Source organism: Euprymna scolopes, chromosome 2 (genome assembly GCF_053919585.1).
Source record: "Euprymna scolopes isolate OS-2025 chromosome 2, ASM5391958v1, whole genome shotgun sequence".
Lineage (NCBI taxonomy): Eukaryota > Metazoa > Mollusca > Cephalopoda > Sepiida > Sepiolidae > Euprymna > Euprymna scolopes.
This window is the reverse complement of record NC_136483.1, coordinates 83,879,647-83,901,414: the sequence shown is the minus strand read 5'-3', so window position 1 is coordinate 83,901,414 and position 21,768 is coordinate 83,879,647. Positions and strand designations below refer to the sequence as shown.

Genomic DNA, 21,768 nt, shown 5'->3' with positions numbered 1-21,768 from the left:
TATGTAAAAAAAATGGCTGAATGAAGGCGCGCTGCCACAGGCACTTTGTAAACAGTGTTTTTTAAAAAATAAAAAATAATATTTCTATTATTTTTTAAACAACTTTAATAGTTTATTTTGGAAGTATATTCCATAAAGAAAATAAACAACCCACTTTTTAAAAAGAGAAATTACAAGTTTTTTATATTTTATTCGCAATTTTGTGTTAGGGATGTCAAAAAATCTGATAGCAAGAAAAAAACAAAAACCAGCTTGACTGCTGATAACAATAAGCGTGTTTTAATTTTTATACCGTAAAAATTGAATTTCATCGTCCTTTCTCTGCATAATTACCAAAACAAAATAATGAAATAACTAAAAAATAATGTAATCTTCCAGAATAGCAAACAAAGCAATTTTAATATCTTTTTTTAGTTAAGAATAAAAGTAGTGTAAATAAATTAAAACACAAAACTTATCTAGTTAGGTAAAAAAAAAAGTAAGTTAGCTTGCCTTTGGTAACATTTGTTTTTTTGTTTATCGAAAAGGTTTTATCCATTTTTTTTTTTCATTTTTTGTTATTTTAAAGCTTAGCAAAAATAAACGTGACAGTATTGTGTAATTATTGAAAAAAACTTATTTATTCAATAAATATATTTTTTATATTTGAAAATTTTACATAGAGATACAATTCGATTTGGATAAAGGCTAAAATGCAAATGGCGTGAGTTAGTACCCTTCCTTTTCTAACTCCCTCCGCTCCCTGATAAAGTCTTTCATTTAAATTTAAATTGTAATTGGCCCCCTCTCTTCGATCAAGCACCATCATAAAAAATACAAAGCTACAAGCATTACACATCAACCAGTTGTAACCTTTTAATATTTCAGAGAAAGCAATAAGAAATGTCTGTTAGAATGAATCCAACAAACCTTATCAGTGATGTTTACGACACTGACTTCATGCAGACTGAGGAAATAGCAATATTCCAACTTAGCTTGCAGCTGGCTGACAATTTTAAAATGATTCAGTGGCTTACCAAACCTTGCTTAATAGCTAATTCTTGGCGGTGTGAAACCTATGTACACTGGTTTGTTATTCGCAGGTAACTGATGTTGGAGATGGAGCTGTAATAAAAATGGATATTGTCGTTCAATATGAAAAAAAACTCTTATTTCGAATGAAGCAAACTTTCCTTGCAGACAATTCTTTTTCTAATTTGTGGAGTTATGATTTTCCGCAATAGATAGTTTCAAAAGAGACTGGCATGAATCGTGGATTGGTGTAATTTTTTCAGAGACATGTAGTCAGTTCCTACAATGAAGCCCCATAGAATGAGGGGAGGCATTTCAGAGGATGGACATCGCAAAGAAGTAAACATTGACGAATCTAAATTCTTCCACAGGAAATATCACTGAGAAGCCGTCAGAGGCAACTACTGGGTGTTTCGTACAGTTGAACAAGATTCTGGTCAATGTATTATTATGGAGATAGCGGACAGAAAAGCTAAGACACTTGTGCCTTTAATTTGTCAATGGATTTTACTCGGCATGAGAATTTTGAACACTAGGTAACGGACATATGCTAGCATTTCAGAAATAGACCATGGAATCTATAGCCATAATGTTGTGGTTCACAAAAGACATTTTGTGGATCCCAACGATTCCACAGTTAACACCCAACTTATCGAAAATGTGTGGAGTTGGGCTAAACGAAAATTATGCCGCCAATATAGCACATCAGAAGCACTTTTTAGGTTCTACCTAGAGGAATTTATGTGGAGACAACGCATTGGCATTAATAAATTTGGCGAAATGCTTAGTTGCATATCATTGATTTATCCAATGTAAAATTTTCAAATATAAAAAAAAATATTTATTGAATAAATAAAATAGTTTCTTTCAATAATTACACAATACTTTCACATTTATTTTTGGTTATCTTTCAGAATAACAAACAATGCAAAAAAAAAAAAAAAATAATGGGTGAAACAAAAACAAATATTATCAAAGGCAAGCTAAGTTACTTTTTTTCCTAACTAGATAAGTTTTTTGTGTTTTTATTTATTTACATTTTTTCATACTGCTTTTATTCTTAACTGAAAAAAGACATTAAAATTGCTTTGTTTGTTATTCTGGAAGATTGCATTATTTTTTAGTTATTTCATTTCATTATTTTGTTTTGGTAATTATGCAGAGAAGGGACAATGAAATTCAATTTTTACAATATCTTTTATTTATTAAAATGTTGTGTGAAACTACAGTCTAGTTTAAACAAAAATAAACATTTCTTAGTTATTTCATTTCATTATTAACATATTCATAAAAAGTACAGAGTAGTTAAAAATTAAACATGCTTATTATTAGTTGTTATCAGCAGTTGAGTTATTTTTTCTTTTCTTGCTAAGCTGTGCAGTCGACTCGCTAATTTCGTTTTGCTAAAATTTGAATTCCGTTCCATTTTTTACATCCGTTCGTGGCTGCCATTTTGTATATGACTTTAATCAAGATTGCTGTACTTTTTATAAAAAAAAACTAAAGATTTTTTAAACAAAAAAATTCAGTGCAACAAGCTGTAATTTTTTTCTTAACATAAAAAAAATATTTTACCCCACCCCCTTTTTATTTTTTTTGTAACAAACAAAAATAAATTTAAAGAAAATGCTGTAACTTTTGGGGCATATATAATTTTCCACACTCAATGAAAAACTTTTGATGAAGAGATACCTGGCCAAGTATTAATATATTCCTGATGAATGTCAGGTCTCTTGATCCACTCTTTAATGTTATGCTACAAGCGCTCAATGTTTTGAGCGTGGATAACACCTAGTTTGTCCAGTGCCACATTTGACTTTTCTCCGTAAAAGAACACGGTGTTTGGCACTTCCGACATATAAAAGTTTTGGGCAATACACCATGTTCTTTTAGAAACTCCCTTGAATCTGCTTGCTCCTAAAATTTTACAATTGTATAAAAATTCTCATATTTGCAAATTGTGCACATATTGGTGGTTATGCTATCCATTTTTTAAATTCATTTTTATATTTTATCAATTATTTTCAATTTTATTGGTGCATGTGCTATTAAAAAAAAAAGATTAAAACTGAATGAAATTTAAATTTCTATTCCATTTTTAACACAACCCCAAAACAGAGTGCTTTCGACAAGTTTTACATTTCTCTATTACACCTAAATAAAAAGAAATTAATTTATTTAAAACCCTAAATGACAAACTATTTCCTTGATATTTCGGTCAGATTAAAACAAAAAAACAAATCTGTTCTCTACCAAAATATTTTTGTTTAATGTTTGTAAGCAAAGTTTATTTGGTAAAATTGTACCTTTTACCCTCACATTGCCAATGGATAAAATGAAAATGGGTTTATATTTTTTTTGTGTGTGATTATATTTTAACACTAAAAAAAATCAAAAGAAAAAAAAGATTGGGGAGGATTAGTATCACTTTTACTCTATAAATGTAATGTAAAATGATCATTCACTTCCTGAAGAGAACATGTTTTGATCACTCAATTCTTACTCACAGAACTGGTAATCATTTATTTCTAAAATGACTGCTCGTTCTGTTCTAAACTATCTTTTCAGGAAATGGTGATATTTTTATGTTACTTTTGTATAACAAAGTGACTTTTTCCTCAATATGTACACGTTTACTTGTACGAAAATAAAACCTTTATTTTATCTTTCCCTTGACAGCATGAGGACCGAGGGTAAAATTATAAAAAATTTGTTTACATTTAAATTTTATAAAATTGACTTAAAATATTTTTGTTGTCAATTTATCTCTTTATTTTATTTGTCGTAACATTTCACAGTTGTGTAAACTTTAACAAATGAATTAAATATTAAGTATTATTGCTTGTTGACAGTGACAGACAAAGCCCTAGAAATGGATCTTATTTTAAGGGCCATATTGCTTTAAAACAAAATTATATTAAACTCATTTGTAATTTCCCAGCTTACAGGTTTTTAAGTCTAGATATGTTTATTATTCACATTGGGCATGTATTCAAAACAACTTGTCTCTGTATTAAAAAAATTATGAAACAACTTCTTGTGTATGTGTGCCTTGCCTCAATGTGACTTACACGCTATTATAGTACTTCTGTAGTTGGAGACCCATATCGACCTGAATGCTTCCAATTGCGAATTACTGAACCAACAGATTTGAAAACTGTAAACCAATGTAAAAAAAAAAAGTAGACAACACTAAAGCATAAAAATTCAAAACCAGGTTGGGTTAGGGTTTAAAATTTTGGTATAGATACCAAAACGAAAAATTGCTACCAAGCAGTTGAGCCAATGTGCCTTTCCAGGATGGTTTGGTCCTTTGGGACCCTCTGTAAATGAGACTTGTGTCTTTCAGTCTTGGTCAGGAAAACATCTCATTTTGCAGGTCTACCATTCAACCTTGTTGAAAGTGCCACTTATCCAAAATAAAACATTATTATTGTTTATAAATTGAACTTTGAGTTGTTTTGCTTGGGATACAAACTTTTCATTACAGTACTGAATAGATAAATTGATGAACAACTTTAGCCTTGACATGACGTATAGAACAATCACAGCAGTGAGTGTGTACAGGGGCATGTTCACAACTGAATAGATGTAAAAGTTTCTCCTGACTGAAAATCCCCTAAGAGGCTATATATCTATCAGGGATGTTTCCAAACTTCTAAAGAAAATTTGATAACAACATGGCAATTGGTCCTGACAACTTTCCAGTCATTGTGCTTCAGAATCTGCTGCTGGAATTTGCTTCTATTCTTGCAAAGCTATTCAAGTGTTGCTCATGAGAAATGCTTGGAAAATTTTTGGTGAGCTTGCCAGTATTTAAAAATACTGGTGAGCACTCTTCATCTCATTACAGACTGATCAGTCTCTTTGCATTATTAGTAAGCTGTATGAATCAGAGAAATCAAGAAGTTGTCAATCACTTTAGCAAAAGCAATCTACTTGGTGAAAAGCAATTTCATTTGGTTTGGCTTGGTTCTTTTGTTTTGCAACATATCAAGCTTTTTAGGTTTATTTAATGTCGAATCCAGTAATTTTGGATAAAAAAGGTTTTATGCTTCACGTTCTTCATATCTTTAAATATCTATTCATGGTGTTTGATTTAGTTATTTTGTTGAGGAAAAGTGTTGTTTTTTGATTTTGCAGACATGATTTAGTTTTGCAAAGGAGAAAAAAACCAAAATAATAACATCAGTGTTTTGTGTATTTTAGGTCAATAAACCGGTGTCTTTAGACAGCCTGATCTGGTAGCACCAATACAGTTCAGAAGGTGATCAATTGCTCAGTCATGGATGAAGTAATTAAAGAAAGTTGTATTGCAAACATATGTGGACTATGAAAAATGGAATAATCAGCAATGGTTGTCAAAAGTCAGATATCAAAATGTAACACTGTGTGTTCTGCTAAAACTCTGAAACTACCAAAGGTAAACTTATGATACTTTTGAACTTAGCTAGATTTTGTATATTTTCGTTTTTGTATTATCTATTCTTATAGTATTACATTCTTAAAAATATGACTATAAAAAGAAAAATGTTTTTGTTTTATATTTGAGTGCTACTATTTCTGCCTCTGTAAAAGGTGGCATAAGTTTTTGCAAAGTGAAATTCCTTCTACAGAAGATTTATTTATAAAATAAATAAATAAATCTTCTGTAGAAGGCATTTCACAAAATATTTGTATATTTGTACAAGATATTCAGTGAAAGAAAACTTGTAAATAACAAATTAGATTAAAAACTATCAACATATTTAGGTTGAAATTGAAGCAGATTATACCATTTCGGTATTTGTAATTCAATGAAAATGCCATTTAAGTTAGGATATTTAAAAAAATTTTTTTTTAAAGAAGGCATGGTTCATTCACCAAGTCCTGTTACATGGCCAGACTAGTATGCTCAGGTGCATTTAAGTATAAATTCTTACTATAATTGAATGGGGTGGGGGGGGACTGGCTAGGGTCCATACATTCAAAAAGTGAGTATTTTTCACACACAAAAAAAATTAAAATAAAAAAAAAACTTGGCCTTTGGGCCAGGAGCGGAAAAGGAAGTAATCAGTTCTGGTCAATGTGGGGGCAACCCTTCATATTGGACAATTTCTTTTTAAGTCAATTAGTTTGGTCAATGTGGGGAAACCCTTCATATCAGACAATTGCTAATTTTGGACCCTGCTAAAGTGCCCCCTTGGGGGAGCTGGTTTTTCCTCCCCACATTAAAAAACGGCCTTGTGCCTAATTTGCTCAGTGGGGAAGCAAATAAATAGATAACTGAAAAAATGAATAAAAATATTAAAAAGAACACAATAACAATACCCTCCTTTTTGCAAACAAGAAAAAAAAATCACACTTTGCGTTTAAGTAAATTGTTTTAAGTAACAATAAGATAAAGATTTTTTTAAAAAAAGAGTTACTTCTTATCAAGGCATGAAAGCCATTTGAAGATAACGGTTAATGAGTGTACGGTAGTCATTGGGACAATAAAATAGTAATCATTAATAGCAGAAATTTGGTAAATTGTATTACTTAAGAGGACAGCTCCTCAAGAACCTGTTTCCATATTGTAGTCTGGAAAGCAGACAAATGGAACTCCACAAGCAGTTCTAAGAAAGAAGCTACATTTAGGTTTAGGCACAGATAAAAAGTGGGGGAAATTATTGATAGTGATTCAGCTTAGTGAGTATTTTTCACGAAAGTTGGCAAGAAGGGAAACCATAGATTGGAGATCAGATGAGCACTTGTCATGAAAATAACGATAGAGCAGACAAGGGCTAGCAACGTCTCTTCTGTAGGAAGGAGATTACAGGGAAGAGAAAAGAGCATCCTCTACATTGCTACAAAGTCAGTTTTGAACTCTATCAAGGCAGGATGGAATGCTTCTAGCAGCTCCTGCCCAGATATGGCAAGAGTACTCCATTCTAGGATGTACTTTGCTCTTATACGGATAGAGAATTGCATTGGCGGTGAGATATCTGCTGGAGTGGTAGAATGATCTTACCATTTCTCCAGCGACCCTGACAATGGATTTGTTGTACGTGTTCCATTTCAGATCAGGAGTGAAGGTCAGACCCAGAAGCTTGTAAAAACATGGAGCCTCCCCAAGTCGAGAGCCATCCATTTCAATTAATGCCAAATGGGGGTCAGTGTTGATGATGTAAAGATAGAAGCTTGGTTTTAGATGCATTAAAATTAACCAGCCAACCTTTTCCCTATTACACCATATGCTCAAGATCAGAGGAGAAAGAATCAGAAATCTTGGTTATTTACTGTCTTGAATAAAAGCAGTTACTTTCTAAATCCTAAAAACAAAAAAAACTAGCAAAATTGATTGGAGTAAGAATTTTTTGAAAAATAATTAAATATCTTCTCCTTTGTTGTTGACAGCGTTTCAATATGAACATAATTTGAAATAAAAAAACATATGTCAAATGCAAATGAGTACTATTTTGAATTCAATCCCATCTGATTTGAGTGTCAGATCTAAAAATCTATAAACACTATTCGAAAACTTGTTTATATAAAATAGTGTCATTCATGTCTATTTTTTATTTTCAAACTCCTTGTAAGGTATTGAAGATAGATCTCCATAACCATATAAGTACCCTGAGTACTAGAATAAGTACATTTCATTTTTATCAAAGGTGAGTAAAAACATTATGAAGTGTATATTCATGGTCATCATCCTCCTTAAAAAGAAATGACATTGCTTCTGTGTTCTTATGAAATATTTCCGTCTTTAATTTAAAGTGACATAAAAAGGGGGATAATTCAAATTCTTTTTATGATGAAAGGGGGAGATAAATGTATAATCAAATAAAATATGTCAAATCTGATTTCTCCAAATTTGGACATAAGCAATACTGTAAAATTTTTATGTTTCTTTCAGTTTAACTTTACTTAATTTCAATTACCTATTAAAAAATTTTTTTTTTATTAAAATTGGCTTATTATTTAGAAAATAAAATTTTCAATAAATCTATTTAATGTTAACGTATCTGCTCAAGTTTTATTTGATTTTGTATTTATCCCCCTTTTCATCCCACTTCAAGTTTGAATTATCTCCCTTTTTCATGCCACTCTTATAAATTAAAGACTAAAATATTTCATATGTACGTAACCATTCAGAAGCACCGAAATGACATACGTTCCTATTTTTAAAATAAATAAATAATTGTTATAATTCTTTTTCTATTCTTTGCAAATGATTAAAAAAAACTGTCTATATTTTTACTGAAACAATTCCATGCTGCAAAAGAATAGGTATATCAGTTTGTCTTGTCTAGTCTATTTTCTGGTTTATTTTTAGCTGGTCACACAACTTTTGTTTTATATAATAAACGATAATAGAACAATGTTTGAATTAAATAAGTTGAAAATTATACGAATTAAAAAAACAAATAGAAATATTAATACAAGGTTCACGGTTTGGAGCAAAAGTACATAGGAGTCTGGAGAAATGCTGGATGTGTCTCAGTAATTTTAAAACCCAAATTTATTTAAATTATTATAACTTTTTTTATACACACCTTCCTCCTACTCAATTAATACTGAGGAGATTATTGGGTCCTGTTATGCAAAATGAATTGTCAAAACTCTTCCTCACCAGCTCTGCAATTTGTACTAACTCCCTTTAACTCAATTCACACCACCAACTCTCTACGTCTATGCTTTTTCTGCCAGCTGTCAAAAACTCAACTCGTTGTCCTCTCCAATTTTATAGCTGCTATTCTCATATGAAAATTAATTCCACATGCATATAAAGAATCCATCCCATTGTAACCAGGTCGGAGGGGAGAGGGCACATCCTGCATCACGTGACTCATTAATGTAATCACGACTAACCCTAAGTCCCTGTAGCTACGCTTTTATCTTTGTCTAGTGATGGACCCTTCAAAATGTGACCTAACACTAACTTGTCACTGAAAATCTGCACTCTCAGTGCACAAAACACCCACAACCCTAAACCCGGGTTGCAATACCTTTAACATGTTAGCTGACTGTTGTCAGATGCTGTGGTTGAGTTCTTTGTAAGTGCTTTGGTGAATGGCTGGTATATTGCTTCTCTCCATACAGTGTAGCCTTGGTTGTGGTGTTGGTGCTGTAAATAACTGTATTTTCAAATCACAGCAATTCAATAATCAATGATAGCTACGGTATAACTGGAAATGTTTTCTCGATCATTAAATCATTTCTCTCTGATAGGCTCATAAGAGTAGTGGTTGATGAGCAGAAATCAGAGGCCCTCAGTATTAATGCTTGAGTTCCTAAGGGGTCCATCCTGGGCCCAACTCTCTTCCTGATCTACATCAATGATCTCCCAAAACACATACTTAAATCATCCATTGACATCTATGCTGATGACACGACCATCTATGGCAACACATCAAAGGCCATAAATGATAAAGTTCTCTCTAATTCTCTCTCCTCTGATCTTGAGTTTGTGGTACAGTGGGGGAAGAAGTGGTTGGTTTCTTTTAATGCATCTAAAACCAAGCTCCTATCCTTACATCATCAACGCTCTGATCCCCATCTGGCATCAATTGAAATGGACGGCTCTCGACTAGGGGAAGCTCCATGCTTTGATAAGCTTCTGGGCTTGACCTTTACTCCTGACCTGAAATGGAACACGTACATCAAGTCTATTGCCAAGGTCGCTGGAAAAATGGTCGGATCCTTCTACCGCTCCAGAAGATATCTCACTGCTGACGCAATTCTCTACTTATATAAAAGCCAAGTACGCCCAAGGATGAAGTACTGTTGCCACATCTGGGCAGGAGCTGCTAAAAACACTCTATCCTGCTTGACAGAATACAAAATAGACTTTGTGGCTTAATGGGGGAATGACCTTTTCTCTTCCTTGCAACCTCTCTCCCACAGGAGACACATTGCGAGCCTGTCTTTGTTTTATTGTTACTTCCATGGCAGGTGCTCGTCTGAGCTCCAATCCCTGGTTACCCCTCGCCGATCTTTCACAAAAAACACCCGTCTAGCTGAAATCACTGTAAAAAATTTTCCCCACTCTTTATCTGTGCCAAAACCAAAATGTAGATTCCATGAACAAAGCTTCTTTCTTAGAAGTGCACGCCTGTGGAACTCTGTTCCGCCTGCCTGTTTCCCACCTCACTATAACCTGGATGTCTTCAAGTCGAACATAAACAAGACACTTTATCAAATCTCAACACTAACGTACTGTACACGTAATAACCCTTATCCCTGAGTGGCTTCCGGGCCTTGATAAGTGGTGACCACCTTGTAAAAAAAAAAATAAAATCAAAAAACAACTCAGAGATCACTTTCTTATAAGCAAAAATAATTATTGTTTAAGATATTTCACATACAATCGTGCAGTGGAAATTTTAAACTACTCGGGTGCTTTTAAACTTAACATAACTGTTTTAAGATTCAGGATTTTTCAACTTAATTCTTTCAGATATCTCAACAAAAACATATTTTATCTTTCCTCTGGGCATATGAGACATTTTGGCCAAGTGTCAACACCCCTAACTACACCTAACACCTAACCCTCATGCTTACCAGCAAGGCAATCTGGTGTTGTCCAAGTGCATGAAAATACTGTGATACCATTTTGGTCCCCCCGATTTATCGGAGAGGAACCTATGTTTTTAGTGGTGTGCATTCGTTAGTCTGGATGATTGCCAGGTAATTGTTCATTAGTTTTTCCTGAAATTTTACTACAAATTGTATTTCATTAAATAGATGTGCACAGTAAAAATTTTTTTTTTGCGAAAATTCCCATTGCGTCCCCAAGGGCTCAAAAAAATGGCCACAAATGACACATTTTTCCCCATAACTGTTGATCCATCCATTAGATTTTTCTGAAACTTGGCCAAAATGTGGAGCCCATTGTTCTTAGTATAAATCCAGTATGGGTGATCCTGGCAAAATTCTAATTTGCGTTCCCGAGGACTTTTAGTGCTAAAAATGCCCCTTTTTGTGGCTCTTTTTTTCATATTTCTCAACAAAAATTTGATACATCTGACTAGTGGTTTTTCATGGTGGTCAACTGAAATATACAGGCGTTAAGGCCTGAAACTGCACCGTTGTCCATTTACACTGGGATTTGGCATCTTCAGGGCTCAAAAATGACACATTTCCCCCATAGCGTTTGATTCATCCATTAGATTTTCCTGAAACTTGGCCATAATGTGGAGGCCATTGTTCTTAATATAAATTCAGTATAGGTGACCCTGGCAAAAAATTCTGGTTTGCATCCCTCTGGGACTTTTAGGACTAAAAAAACATGCCTTTTTGCAGCTCTTTTTTCATATTACTCAAAAACTTGATATGTATGTCTATATAGTGGTTTTCCATGGTGCTGAACTCAAATATATATGTCTTAAGTTGTGAAACTGCACCGTTTGTCCATTTCCACTGGGATTCGCGTTTACTGGCATTCGCGTTTCAAAAGAAGTCACAAATGCCCCAAAATTGCAAAAAATTACACTTTTTACCCCATAACTTTTGCCCCATCCATCAGATTTTTCTAAACCTTAGCGAAAATGAGATGGCAACGTTGGCCCTTCACACTTCTCACATTCATCATTTCTTAACTATTTTTTGTGGCGTCATCTCACAAGCAGTACCAGAAGGGGACCACACACGCGCGGCTTTTTTTCTTTTCTTTTTCCTTTCCCAATCTCATAACCTGACGGTCGAAACAGACATGCTACTGCTTGTTAGTAGTTTATTCTATCACAGCATTTTTATTTGGCTTTAACCCCCTTCCCCCCCCACCTTATGATCATTAAAGATCATTTCACATTATGTAGTCCTGTGCCCAGATTAGCACATTACGTTCTCTTTGCGATTTTTGCATTGCTGCTGGTTGATTTTCATTCTCCTCTGACTCGGCACTTACATCTTCATCTGCATGGACCACATACCTTAAATCTAAAGTATGCTGTGGCACTCCGTCTACACTCGGATAGTTAAGGAATTGCACTCCAATAATTACTCTTCTCCATTGCATCATACATCATGCATTTGGTGATTTCACCCAAACCTCTTTTCCTATTTAGATTCTAGCTGGTCCTTGCTCATTGATTTCTGAAGATGTATCTCTTGGGTGTCTATATTTATAATTAAAAATTGATCTATGCGGCACAGTGTCTTCTCTCTGTTAACCTTAAGAGATATGTTGTACCAGAATGTGATCTCTTCAGGTGATACTCTTCCTCTCTCAGTAATGATTTAGATCCACTATTTGGTCTACAGGCTGCCCTGTAATAGCTTATCTTCCATTTTTATTTATTTATTTTTTTTTAAGCATTATCTGAAGAATTTCTGAACAAAAACACTGCCATTGTCTATTATTACCTCTATTACTGGACCTCGTTTAAGCATCACCTTTTCTAATTCCTTGACAAGTATGCTCCCCATATGATAGTCGATAGTTAATCTTGTCCAATTCTTTGAAGTTCCAATTTTCCCAGGATTATGTATATTTGGGTCGGGATTGATCGATTGATTAACATCGAATGCAATTCTTTGACAGCCTTCTGAACTTTTCCCGTTTTACGTTTGGATCAACTTTCCATACCAAATATAATCTTCTTTCCACTCTCATGCAGGCCATGCAACCTGTCTAGTTCACTAATTCCTAGATAACATACCAGAATCTCTTCTTTCTCAACTAACCAGGGTTTTTTTTTATCTGTGTTAATGTATCTGCTTTGTTTCTCTCTGAAGACACAAACACTGCCTTTATTCACAGTTCAAACTCTGATGTTAACTCACCTAGCATCCCTAATCTTTGCTTTACAATCATTTCTCCAGCACCCATTGTTCCTATTCTTCCACTCTTCTTCACTGTAGAGTACACTCAACTTAGTATCATAGCTGAATCAGTTTGTATTTCGATCTCTCTCAATCCCCATTTTATAGCTAAATTGATGCCTTTTAAGAACAACATCTAATTTGGTCATGTTAATACAGTTATTCTTTTTCCTCCTGCCACCAAATCGCCAATCTCCACAATGACGCCTGTTCCAATATTGCTTGTATCACACCATGCCACTCCTATTTTTGTTTTAGGTATGTGTCAAGCTCCAGTAGCAGGGTTCTACTTTTCCACAGCAACTATAATCTCCCATATTACTTCGACAATTTTGCAATTAACTTCCCGGTCAACTACATGCCATTCACAGTCATTCAGCAACTGGATAATGCCCTGAAAGTTTGCCACAGATAGAAAATAACTCCCATATACTAATTTCTCCTATCTCTGGGATCTCATTGCCTCTTCTGAATATTAGCTCACCCATCCTTCATTTCATCAACTTAAGACCCAGTGCTGCTCCACTGCCCAGGAATTCTGAAAGTTTTGCTGTTAGCCCAAAGCCTTTTGAATGTTTCACAACTTCTTTTGTTGATATCTTCATCACATCCATGATGATATCTTCGATGTATGATTAGGTGAACTCTTTCGTTTTGTTTCCTTTCTTTAGACAATTTTTAAAATGGCTGCAATAATCTTTAAATCCTAATCCTTACTGTGTCAGGCAATAAGTTTTTCCTTTAGAGCAGACCAGCTGGTAATGCTATAGTTCCTTTCCACATGTAGCTGTATGTAGACAGACTTAAGATTCACAATCACAGTTCCTTCTATCTTTTCATCACACGCATCTATCATGTCGCTCCCTGTATGACATGCCACAAAATGTTTCAATTCACGGAAGTCTAACACTACCTTGACTTTCCCTTTTGCGGCTTGGAACAGTCATTAATGGTAATACACCTTTTCCTTCTCCCTTCCATGGTAAAAGAATATTATCCGCTATCCATCTATCCACGTCTTTCTCAAACCTTCCAGTGAATTTTTATATTTTACTCTATTCCATAACACTGGAGGCTCTCCTTTCCGTTTCCATCTTACTGTTCATTTCTTTCCATCAAAATTTGATTCAAAGTCTTTATCCTCAATTTTGCAAATATTCAGCTAATGGGCAGCTATGGCACAGTGTACATCTCCGAACTTTACCTCAGCTTTTTTTATAGTCACACCTCACATCTCATTGATCACGTTCATTCCAATTATGATGTCAATCCCATCAATGATGTGATTCATTAATAATACTTCCACTTTTATTTGTACTCCACATATTTTTATCTCCACTTGCTGTGTTTTTTTTTTAAAATTTGATGTCCCTCCCATCAATTGCTTTTACATTGCCACTTCTACCGCATCCACTCATAAGTTTGATCAAAGTGGTGGTACATCTATTATTGACAAGTGCTGTCATTATTGTATTATTCACCACTACGTATTGGAAAAGGCCAGTTTTGTTGCTGAGGTAGTCACTGGCACAGAAGCTCCCCCTTCCCTGAATCTGAGGAAAATACCTTGGAATGTGGGCAAATTTTTCACAATTGTAGCACATTACTCTAGCTCTAGGTGTCTCTGTACAATCTGTAATAAAGTTTGGTTCTCAACATCTAAATCACTGAATGCTTGATTGCTGATTCTTTTTAAACCTTATTTCTCCGTGTATTACTTTATGCACTCGTTACGATTGTCCCAGTCTCTATAGTTTTTTGCTGACTAAAAGCCATGCAGTTGGTATCAGTTTTCTTTGTCTTTGTTTTTTTTTTTTTTTTTTTTTTTTTTTTTTTTTACATGGAGTTCACCACTTACCAAAGCCCAATGGCCACTCAGGGATAAGGGTTATTGTGTGTACAGTAATCAAAGGGATAGTGTAGCAATAGTATTGATGAATTGGTAAGGTGTCATTACTTAGGGGGCGGGCAGTTCATCAGGAATTTATTTGTGTTGGACTTGAAGACATCCAGGTTGTAGTCAGGTGGGAAGCAGGCAGATTGAACAGAGTTCCACAGGCGTGCAGTTCTAAGAAAGAAGCTTTGTTCATGGTATCTACGTTTTGATTTAGGCACAGATAGGGAGTGGAGAAAATTATTGACGGTGGTTTCAGCTAGTCGGGTGTTTTTTGAAAAAGATTGGCGAGGGGGAACCAGAGAATTTAGCTCGGACGAGCACCTGCCATGGAAATAACGATAGAACAATGACAGGCTCGCTACGTCTCTTCTGTGGGAAAGGGGTTGCAGGGTAGAGAAAAGGGCATCCCCCACCAAGCCACGGAGTCTATTTTGTACTCTGTCAAGGCAGGATAGGCTGTTTTTAGCAGCCCCCGCCCAGATGTGGCAGCAGTACTCCATCATTGGACATACTTGGCTCTTATATAGAAAGAGAATTGCATCATTAGTGAGACATCTTCTGGAGCAGTAGAAGGATCCCACCATTTTTCCAGCGACCTTGGCAATAGACTTGATGTACGTGTTCCATTTCAGGTCAGGAGTAAAGGTCAAGCCCAGAAGCTTATCAGCCTGGGGCCGCCCTTAGACGAGAGCCGTCCATTTCAATTGATGCCAGATGGGGATCAGAGCGTTTATGATGTAGAGATAGGAGCTTGGTCTTAGATGCATTAAAGGTAACCAGCCACCTCTTTCCCCACTGTACCACGTGCTCAAGATCAGAGGAGAGTGAATCAGAGAGAACATCATCATTTACAGCCTTTGATGTGTTGCCATAGATGGTTGTGTCATCAGCATAGATGTCAACGAAAGATTTTAGTATGTGTTTTGGGAGATCATTGATGTAGATCAGGAAGAGAGTTGGGCCCAGTATGGACCCCTGAGGGACTCCAGCATTAATACTGTGGGCCTCTGATTTCTGCCCAACAACCACTACTCTTATGAGCCTATCTGAGAGAAATGACTTAATGATAGAGAAAACATTTCCAGTTATATCGTAGCTGGAAATCTTGTGTAGTAGGCCTTTATGCCAAACCTTATCGAAGGCCTTTGATATGTCGAGAGCAATTACCCTAGAAATGAAGCCTTTGTCGAGAGATTCGCTAATCCTATGAGATATAACCGTTAGCACAGCTGCTGTAGATCTAGCAGAGCGGAAACCATATTGCGTGTCACTAAGGAGGTTATTTCTGCTGAGGTGGTTGATTACTTCTCTATTTAATATGGATTCCAGTAACTTACTCATGACACACAGGAGACTTATTGGTCTGTACTGAGAGGGGGATGACTTATCTCCTGAATTCTTAAATACAGGGCATACTGATGAGGTTTTCCAGGGTGTTGGGAAGCACTTCTCCTTAAGGCAACGCTTAAACAGTTTGGAAAGTATGGGAGCAAGTTCTGGTTGTAATTTTTTTAACACTATAATTGAAATACCGTCGGGACCAGTTGCTTTACTGTAGTCAAGGTTCTTGATTAGCTTGGCGACCTCATGCACAGATATTTGTATGTTGCATAGCATGTTGTCTGTTATAGGAGGGAATATGGGGAGTTGATGGCCTTTGTCACACGGTAGAATTTGCCGCAAAGTTTTTGGAAATAGTTTGGCCTTGTCGGATGCTGTTGAGATGACCTCTGGTCCATTGATAATGGTTGGGATAGAACGCACGTTTCTGTTCAGGATCCTATTTGCTATTTGCCAGAACTGGTGGGAACCAAGCCACTGCTCAGCTACTTTGGACTTAACAGATTGCGCATATAGTTCTCTTGCATTTTATTACTCTTTTACAGTGGTTGCTGACGGTTCTGAAAGCAGCTTTAGTTTTAGTGCATCTATTATGTTGGTAGCTATGGAAAAAGTGATTTCTGTGTGCGATGGCAGCAGCACATTTGGGGTAGAACTATGGCTGGCTGTTAGGTTTTTGTTGGAATTTTTTGGATGGTATGAATTGGTCTATACCTACAAGTAACCATTCGGTCAGGTCTGATACTATAGAGGACACATCCTTTTTAAACATGGAATGGAGAGGGAGATCAGACATGAATGTACGGAAGCTATCCCAGTCCGCCATAAAGTATCAGTATACAGTACAGTGGAGAGGTACGTCTGTAGATTTATTATATTTCATTTTTATCTTAACTGATATGACGCAGTGGTCGGAAGATCCCAGAGGAGATAGAATGGAACACGAGCATAGCTCAGGGGAAGTGGATAGAAAAAGGTCTAGGAGGCTTGCGAACTGACCAGTACTATCGGGCACACGGGTGGGCTCGCGGACAATCTGAGTGAGGTCTAGGCAATGGCAAAATCATGACAGAATCTCCCCTCATCATCAGTCTTATTTGAGTGGGTCAGCCATTCCACATTATGGACATTGAAGTCACCGCAAATGTGAATGTTAGCTGAGGGATGAGCAGACAGGATGTGGTCAATTTTTTCTGATATACTCTTAAAGACAGTAACTCCACTGTTGTGGGGGTGATAGAGGACAAATATAAATGCGGTGGTGTAAGCAAGTGCAACCCGGAAGCGCATATAAGGTAGATTAGTGTCTTCTCTGGAGATATCCCTGCCACATGGGAAGCTATCTTTAATGTAGGCACATATTCCATGCCCGTGGTGAGCTTGGGGGTCAGATTTAGATGTTAGGTTAGAGTATCCTTTAATTATGAACTCATCTAGGGAGGTGGTCGGCCCTATTCCAGTTTCGCTTAGGAAGAATATGTCAGGTTTCGTTTCCTGTAATTGGGTTTCAACCTCTGGAAGGTTAGAACGTAGACCCCTGATGTTGGAGAAGGAGACATGGTAGTAGGGGTCTATGTTGGAGAATGGGGTTCTAGGTTTATTCGTGTTTTCTTTTTTGAGATATTTCATGTTGAGGATTTTGGGGTTTGTGGAACAGGTCAGTATACTTGGTTAGAGCAGAGAGGGAAAGTAAGAGAGGAAAGATAGGAAAATTTTTTTTTTCCTTTTTTTTTTTTTTGTAGCACATGTGAGGTAACTGTTGTAGTGCCGCTGATGCGTCGTCTGGGAATCCTGTAATGAAAGTCAATCTGGCTGTTTGATCCAGCTCTATCTCTAGGTATTCTGCTAAGCTAGCCAATCATGCAATTGTATTGGCGTTAACATTTGGTCAAGATCAAAGTGTAGTATCTGTTCTTCAGATGCTGCACTTCATTTTCTTGTTCTCTTTCGGTGGAGGAGAAATCCTTCACGACTGAGACAATTTTTATTTTTGTACCTTTTCTCCACGTTAAAAAACGACCCTGGTGTCTAACTCTGTCCCGTGGGGAGGCATAGTAAATAGGTACATAACCTTATTCATTAAAAGGTTATATCATGTCTTTGCCCAATTTCAGCATCCCTAGTTTCATGAACTCTTGATGAAATAAATTGTGTAAAATAAATTGTCAAAACTCCTCACCCACTTCACAATTCGTACTAACTCCTCTTAATTCACAATACCAACTCTCAATGTCTATGTGCCTAACTGTCAAAATTTCTGTTCGCTGTCCTCTCCAATTTGTTCTTGTAGTCGCTATTTTCATATGCAAATCAATGCCACATGCATGTAAAGAATCCATTTATAAACTCACGTTTTTTTTTCCTTCCCGAATCTTACTACCTGACAATCGAAACAGATGTGCTACTAGCTTATGAGTAGTTTATTCTATTACAGTTTTATTTGCATTTTTAGACCACAGTTAACGTATCTGTGTCCTGTGTGGTGAAAAATTGACAATATAAAATATGAAAAAAAAACGTTAAAGAAAATAGTAAGATATGGTAGTTTTATTGGCTGAGCTCAATAAGGACACAACACCAGGTTTTACTACTAGTGAACTTGAAATGTTTTGAAGTTTAATTTATCTTTTGTGGGTGGAGGGGTATGTATTTGTGTGGGATCTCTACTTTTGGTCTGTGTGGTTTTCTCAGGAACCTGACTCTTGGGTCTGAGTATTTAATGGTAAGCCACAATTTTTCTTACTAGGAATTTTCCAAGACAAATATCCTCCCAGGCATTACGTCCTCTTCGTGTGTGTGTGTATATATGTGTGTGTGTGTGTGTGTGAGTTACTCGTCTGATGCACCCTTATCGGGGGATCCTGACAAATTCGATCAAAGATATACTCCCCCTCCCCTCGTCATACCGACTATGCCTTATTTTGTTTCAGTAAGAATTTAAACTAACTTTGGTCTTTCCTCTCTTAGGCGCATAAAATATTCTGTTACTCTGAAGGGTAGAAAAGCTTTCATAATGTTTTAATAATTACAAAAAGCAGTAATTTCTATCTTTATTTTTTAGATAGTTAATTTGTGAGCGTTTGGGCTGAAATCAAAAAAGTAAAACAAGAATTTCTTGTACTTTAAAACTGTACTTTTAAAAATGTACTTTTAAAAGGGTCAAATATTCTGAAAAAAAAATATGAAACAGAAGTCTAAATTCAACGTTGTACGATAAATTAAAAATAATAGTGAGGAATTTTATTGAAAAAAAAATAAGAAACAAAAGATAATACTCTAAAGTGTTTGTTTTCATTTTCTCAAACAATTGGTTTCGTTTCGCCTGTTTTTTTAAATCTGGATTCACCTTTTCAATACAGCCTGTCCTATTAAAGACCCGAAATAACAAAAATAAGGAAATCAAAGCAAACACTATTAAAAAATCAAAACAATCCTGCCCTCCCCACTTGATGCGATGAAACGAGTAAAAGTTATTTCCTTAATTTACAATTTTATTTCGCTCATTTGAATGCAAAGAAGATTAATAAAAAAGTTTTCCATCCAAAAATGCATTATTTTTGAATGAAAATATGTTTGATTTAACGGTTTTTCGCCGTCTTGTTGATATTACGGAAATTGCCGGAGATTGCCGAACATTGAACATCAAACAAAAATGGCGGACGACGAAGACATTCATTTCGACGGGAAACCAGTTGATGACCTACGAGTTATAGATCTGAAAAGGGAATTAGACAAACGAGGCCTTTCCAAAAGTGGCAGTAAACCACAATTAGTAGACAGGCTGAAAGCAGTAAGTTTGATTCTCTTATTTTTATGGATATTTCCGCCATTATTTGGTCCGAATTGACGACTACACCTTTCCATTTTTTTCTCACTCTGGTTTTGTCCGTGGTTTTGCCTCTTCGTCTCCGTGTGTATAAACCTCATATTAAATTGTTTTATTCGCCCTTTTAAACGAAGAAGAGCCCATTGCTATCACAGCTCCCTCCTGGGGGTCTAGTGTATGCAGTATTAGACTCTTTATTCTCCTGCGTTGATTGTAAATATGTGCCCGTTTTATTTGTTATTAAAATGTGCGTTCTCCCCCCCTCCTCTTCATTCTTTCTTCTTTCTCTTTCAATAATAAGCCAGTTTTCCCCGTCTTAGTTTGGATCGTTTACTTTTTTTAAATTAAAAACAATAACAAAAAAATTTGTAAAAAACAAAACACATGTATTTATATATTATACACAAACCTTCTGGCCATAAAAATAAATTCATCAAATTTCAATATTGACCATTATTTAAAAGATTTATTCCAACTTTTATTGCTTACTTTTTTTAAATTTCCCCCGTTTCGATTGTCATCCACTTTTTAAAATTTCCTTCTTTTTTGATTTTTATCATTTTTTTTTTAAACTGTTACCCTTTTTTCCGTTATAATTTCTCTTTTTACTCCTCCTTGCTTTACCCCCCCTTTAAAAATGTCTTTTTTATTGTCCCCTTGTTTAACCTGCTTTTAAATATATCTTATCGTTTCTATTTATATATCTCTCGTTTACTTCAATTGTTTACATAACTTTAAAATAAAATCCATTTTCTTTATATTAGTTTAAGTTGTGTAAAATTTTATATATTTTTACCAGTTAGGCGGCAAATATGAAAAGCGAAGCGTCGGTATATATATATATATATATATATATATATATATATATACGTTTGACGTTTAGCTCTCTTCGTATTACTATTATTTATTATCTTTTTAGTTTTTTTTTTTATTTACCTTATATTCACATTTAATGTGTTTTTACATAATAAACACACCAAAACCAAAACAAACGCTTATCAATGCCGATCGTTTTTTTAAAAATAATTTTATTTGTACTTAAATTTAATATTTAATCCGTATATATAGTGTTTCAGATCTAAAAAAAAAAAAAAAATCTGCCAAATGCATGTAAATTAAACAATGCTTTCTTTTTTTTTATCTGTGCAAATGTAAATAATTTATTAATATACTAAATTACTAAGTAAACTAAAAACCAAGTGTGACATTTTATGTTTTCAAATTTATGGATTATTTGTATCAGGTGTATTAAATATCGGCCAACAACCCCACCTTCTTTCAAAAAATTTTTCTCACCTTCTGTTTCTTTGCTTCGTTTCATTAAATAATTATATTCTTTTCTAAAATATTGCCCCACCCTCTCTCGACATCATGCTGTTTAATTGATCAGCATATTTTATTGAAAATCGCATTCGATTTTAACCACCGACGTCGGATTTATTTGTTTTCATAATATATATAAAGCTGTCGCTCGCTCGCTATTCTTTGGCCAGTGTCGGTATTTATCCCCCCCCCCACACGGCAGGATCAAAAAGGGAGGCTGAGAAGCGCTATCGGCATTCCTCGGTAGGGCCGTCTCAGGCGACTAGTGATAAACTAATTATTTCTCAAAGGGAGAAGGTAGAGCCTAGGAGAGTGGACCTCCTAGAACTACACGGGACAGCAGCAATCAGCATACCGCAATCGAGAGGAAAATGGCCATTTCAGAAATGTATCCCTGTTGATTTTGATGTACTGCTGGTGCTGGCTGAGGTAAAAAAATGCCATGCTCATAGTCGTTGATAGTGTTTTTAAAACTTTTAAATTGGTGGGTTTAATTAGTAAGAAAGTAATTTCTATTACAGTTTATTGAGTATTATGGTTTTTTAAACTAAATATGAAAAAACCTTTGGAGTCACTGTTC

General features: G+C 35.3%; 1 protein-coding gene across 2 annotated transcripts in view; it reads left to right on the top strand.

The window, feature by feature from the left end:
• Positions 1 to 21,768, top strand: part of LOC145293107 (uncharacterized) — a 199,733-nt gene that overhangs the window by 3,672 nt on the left and 174,293 nt on the right. Inside the window, exon 2 of one of the 2 annotated variants that reach the window (XM_080139496.1) lies at positions 5,221 to 5,434. In XM_080139496.1, coding sequence (XP_079995622.1) covers positions 5,366 to 5,434 — 69 coding nt within the window. In that variant the 5' untranslated portion in view covers positions 5,221 to 5,365. Of the gene's footprint in view, positions 1 to 5,220; positions 5,435 to 19,406; positions 19,830 to 21,768 lie in introns of those variants that run through there. The other variant, XM_080139488.1, reaches the window with a different exon arrangement.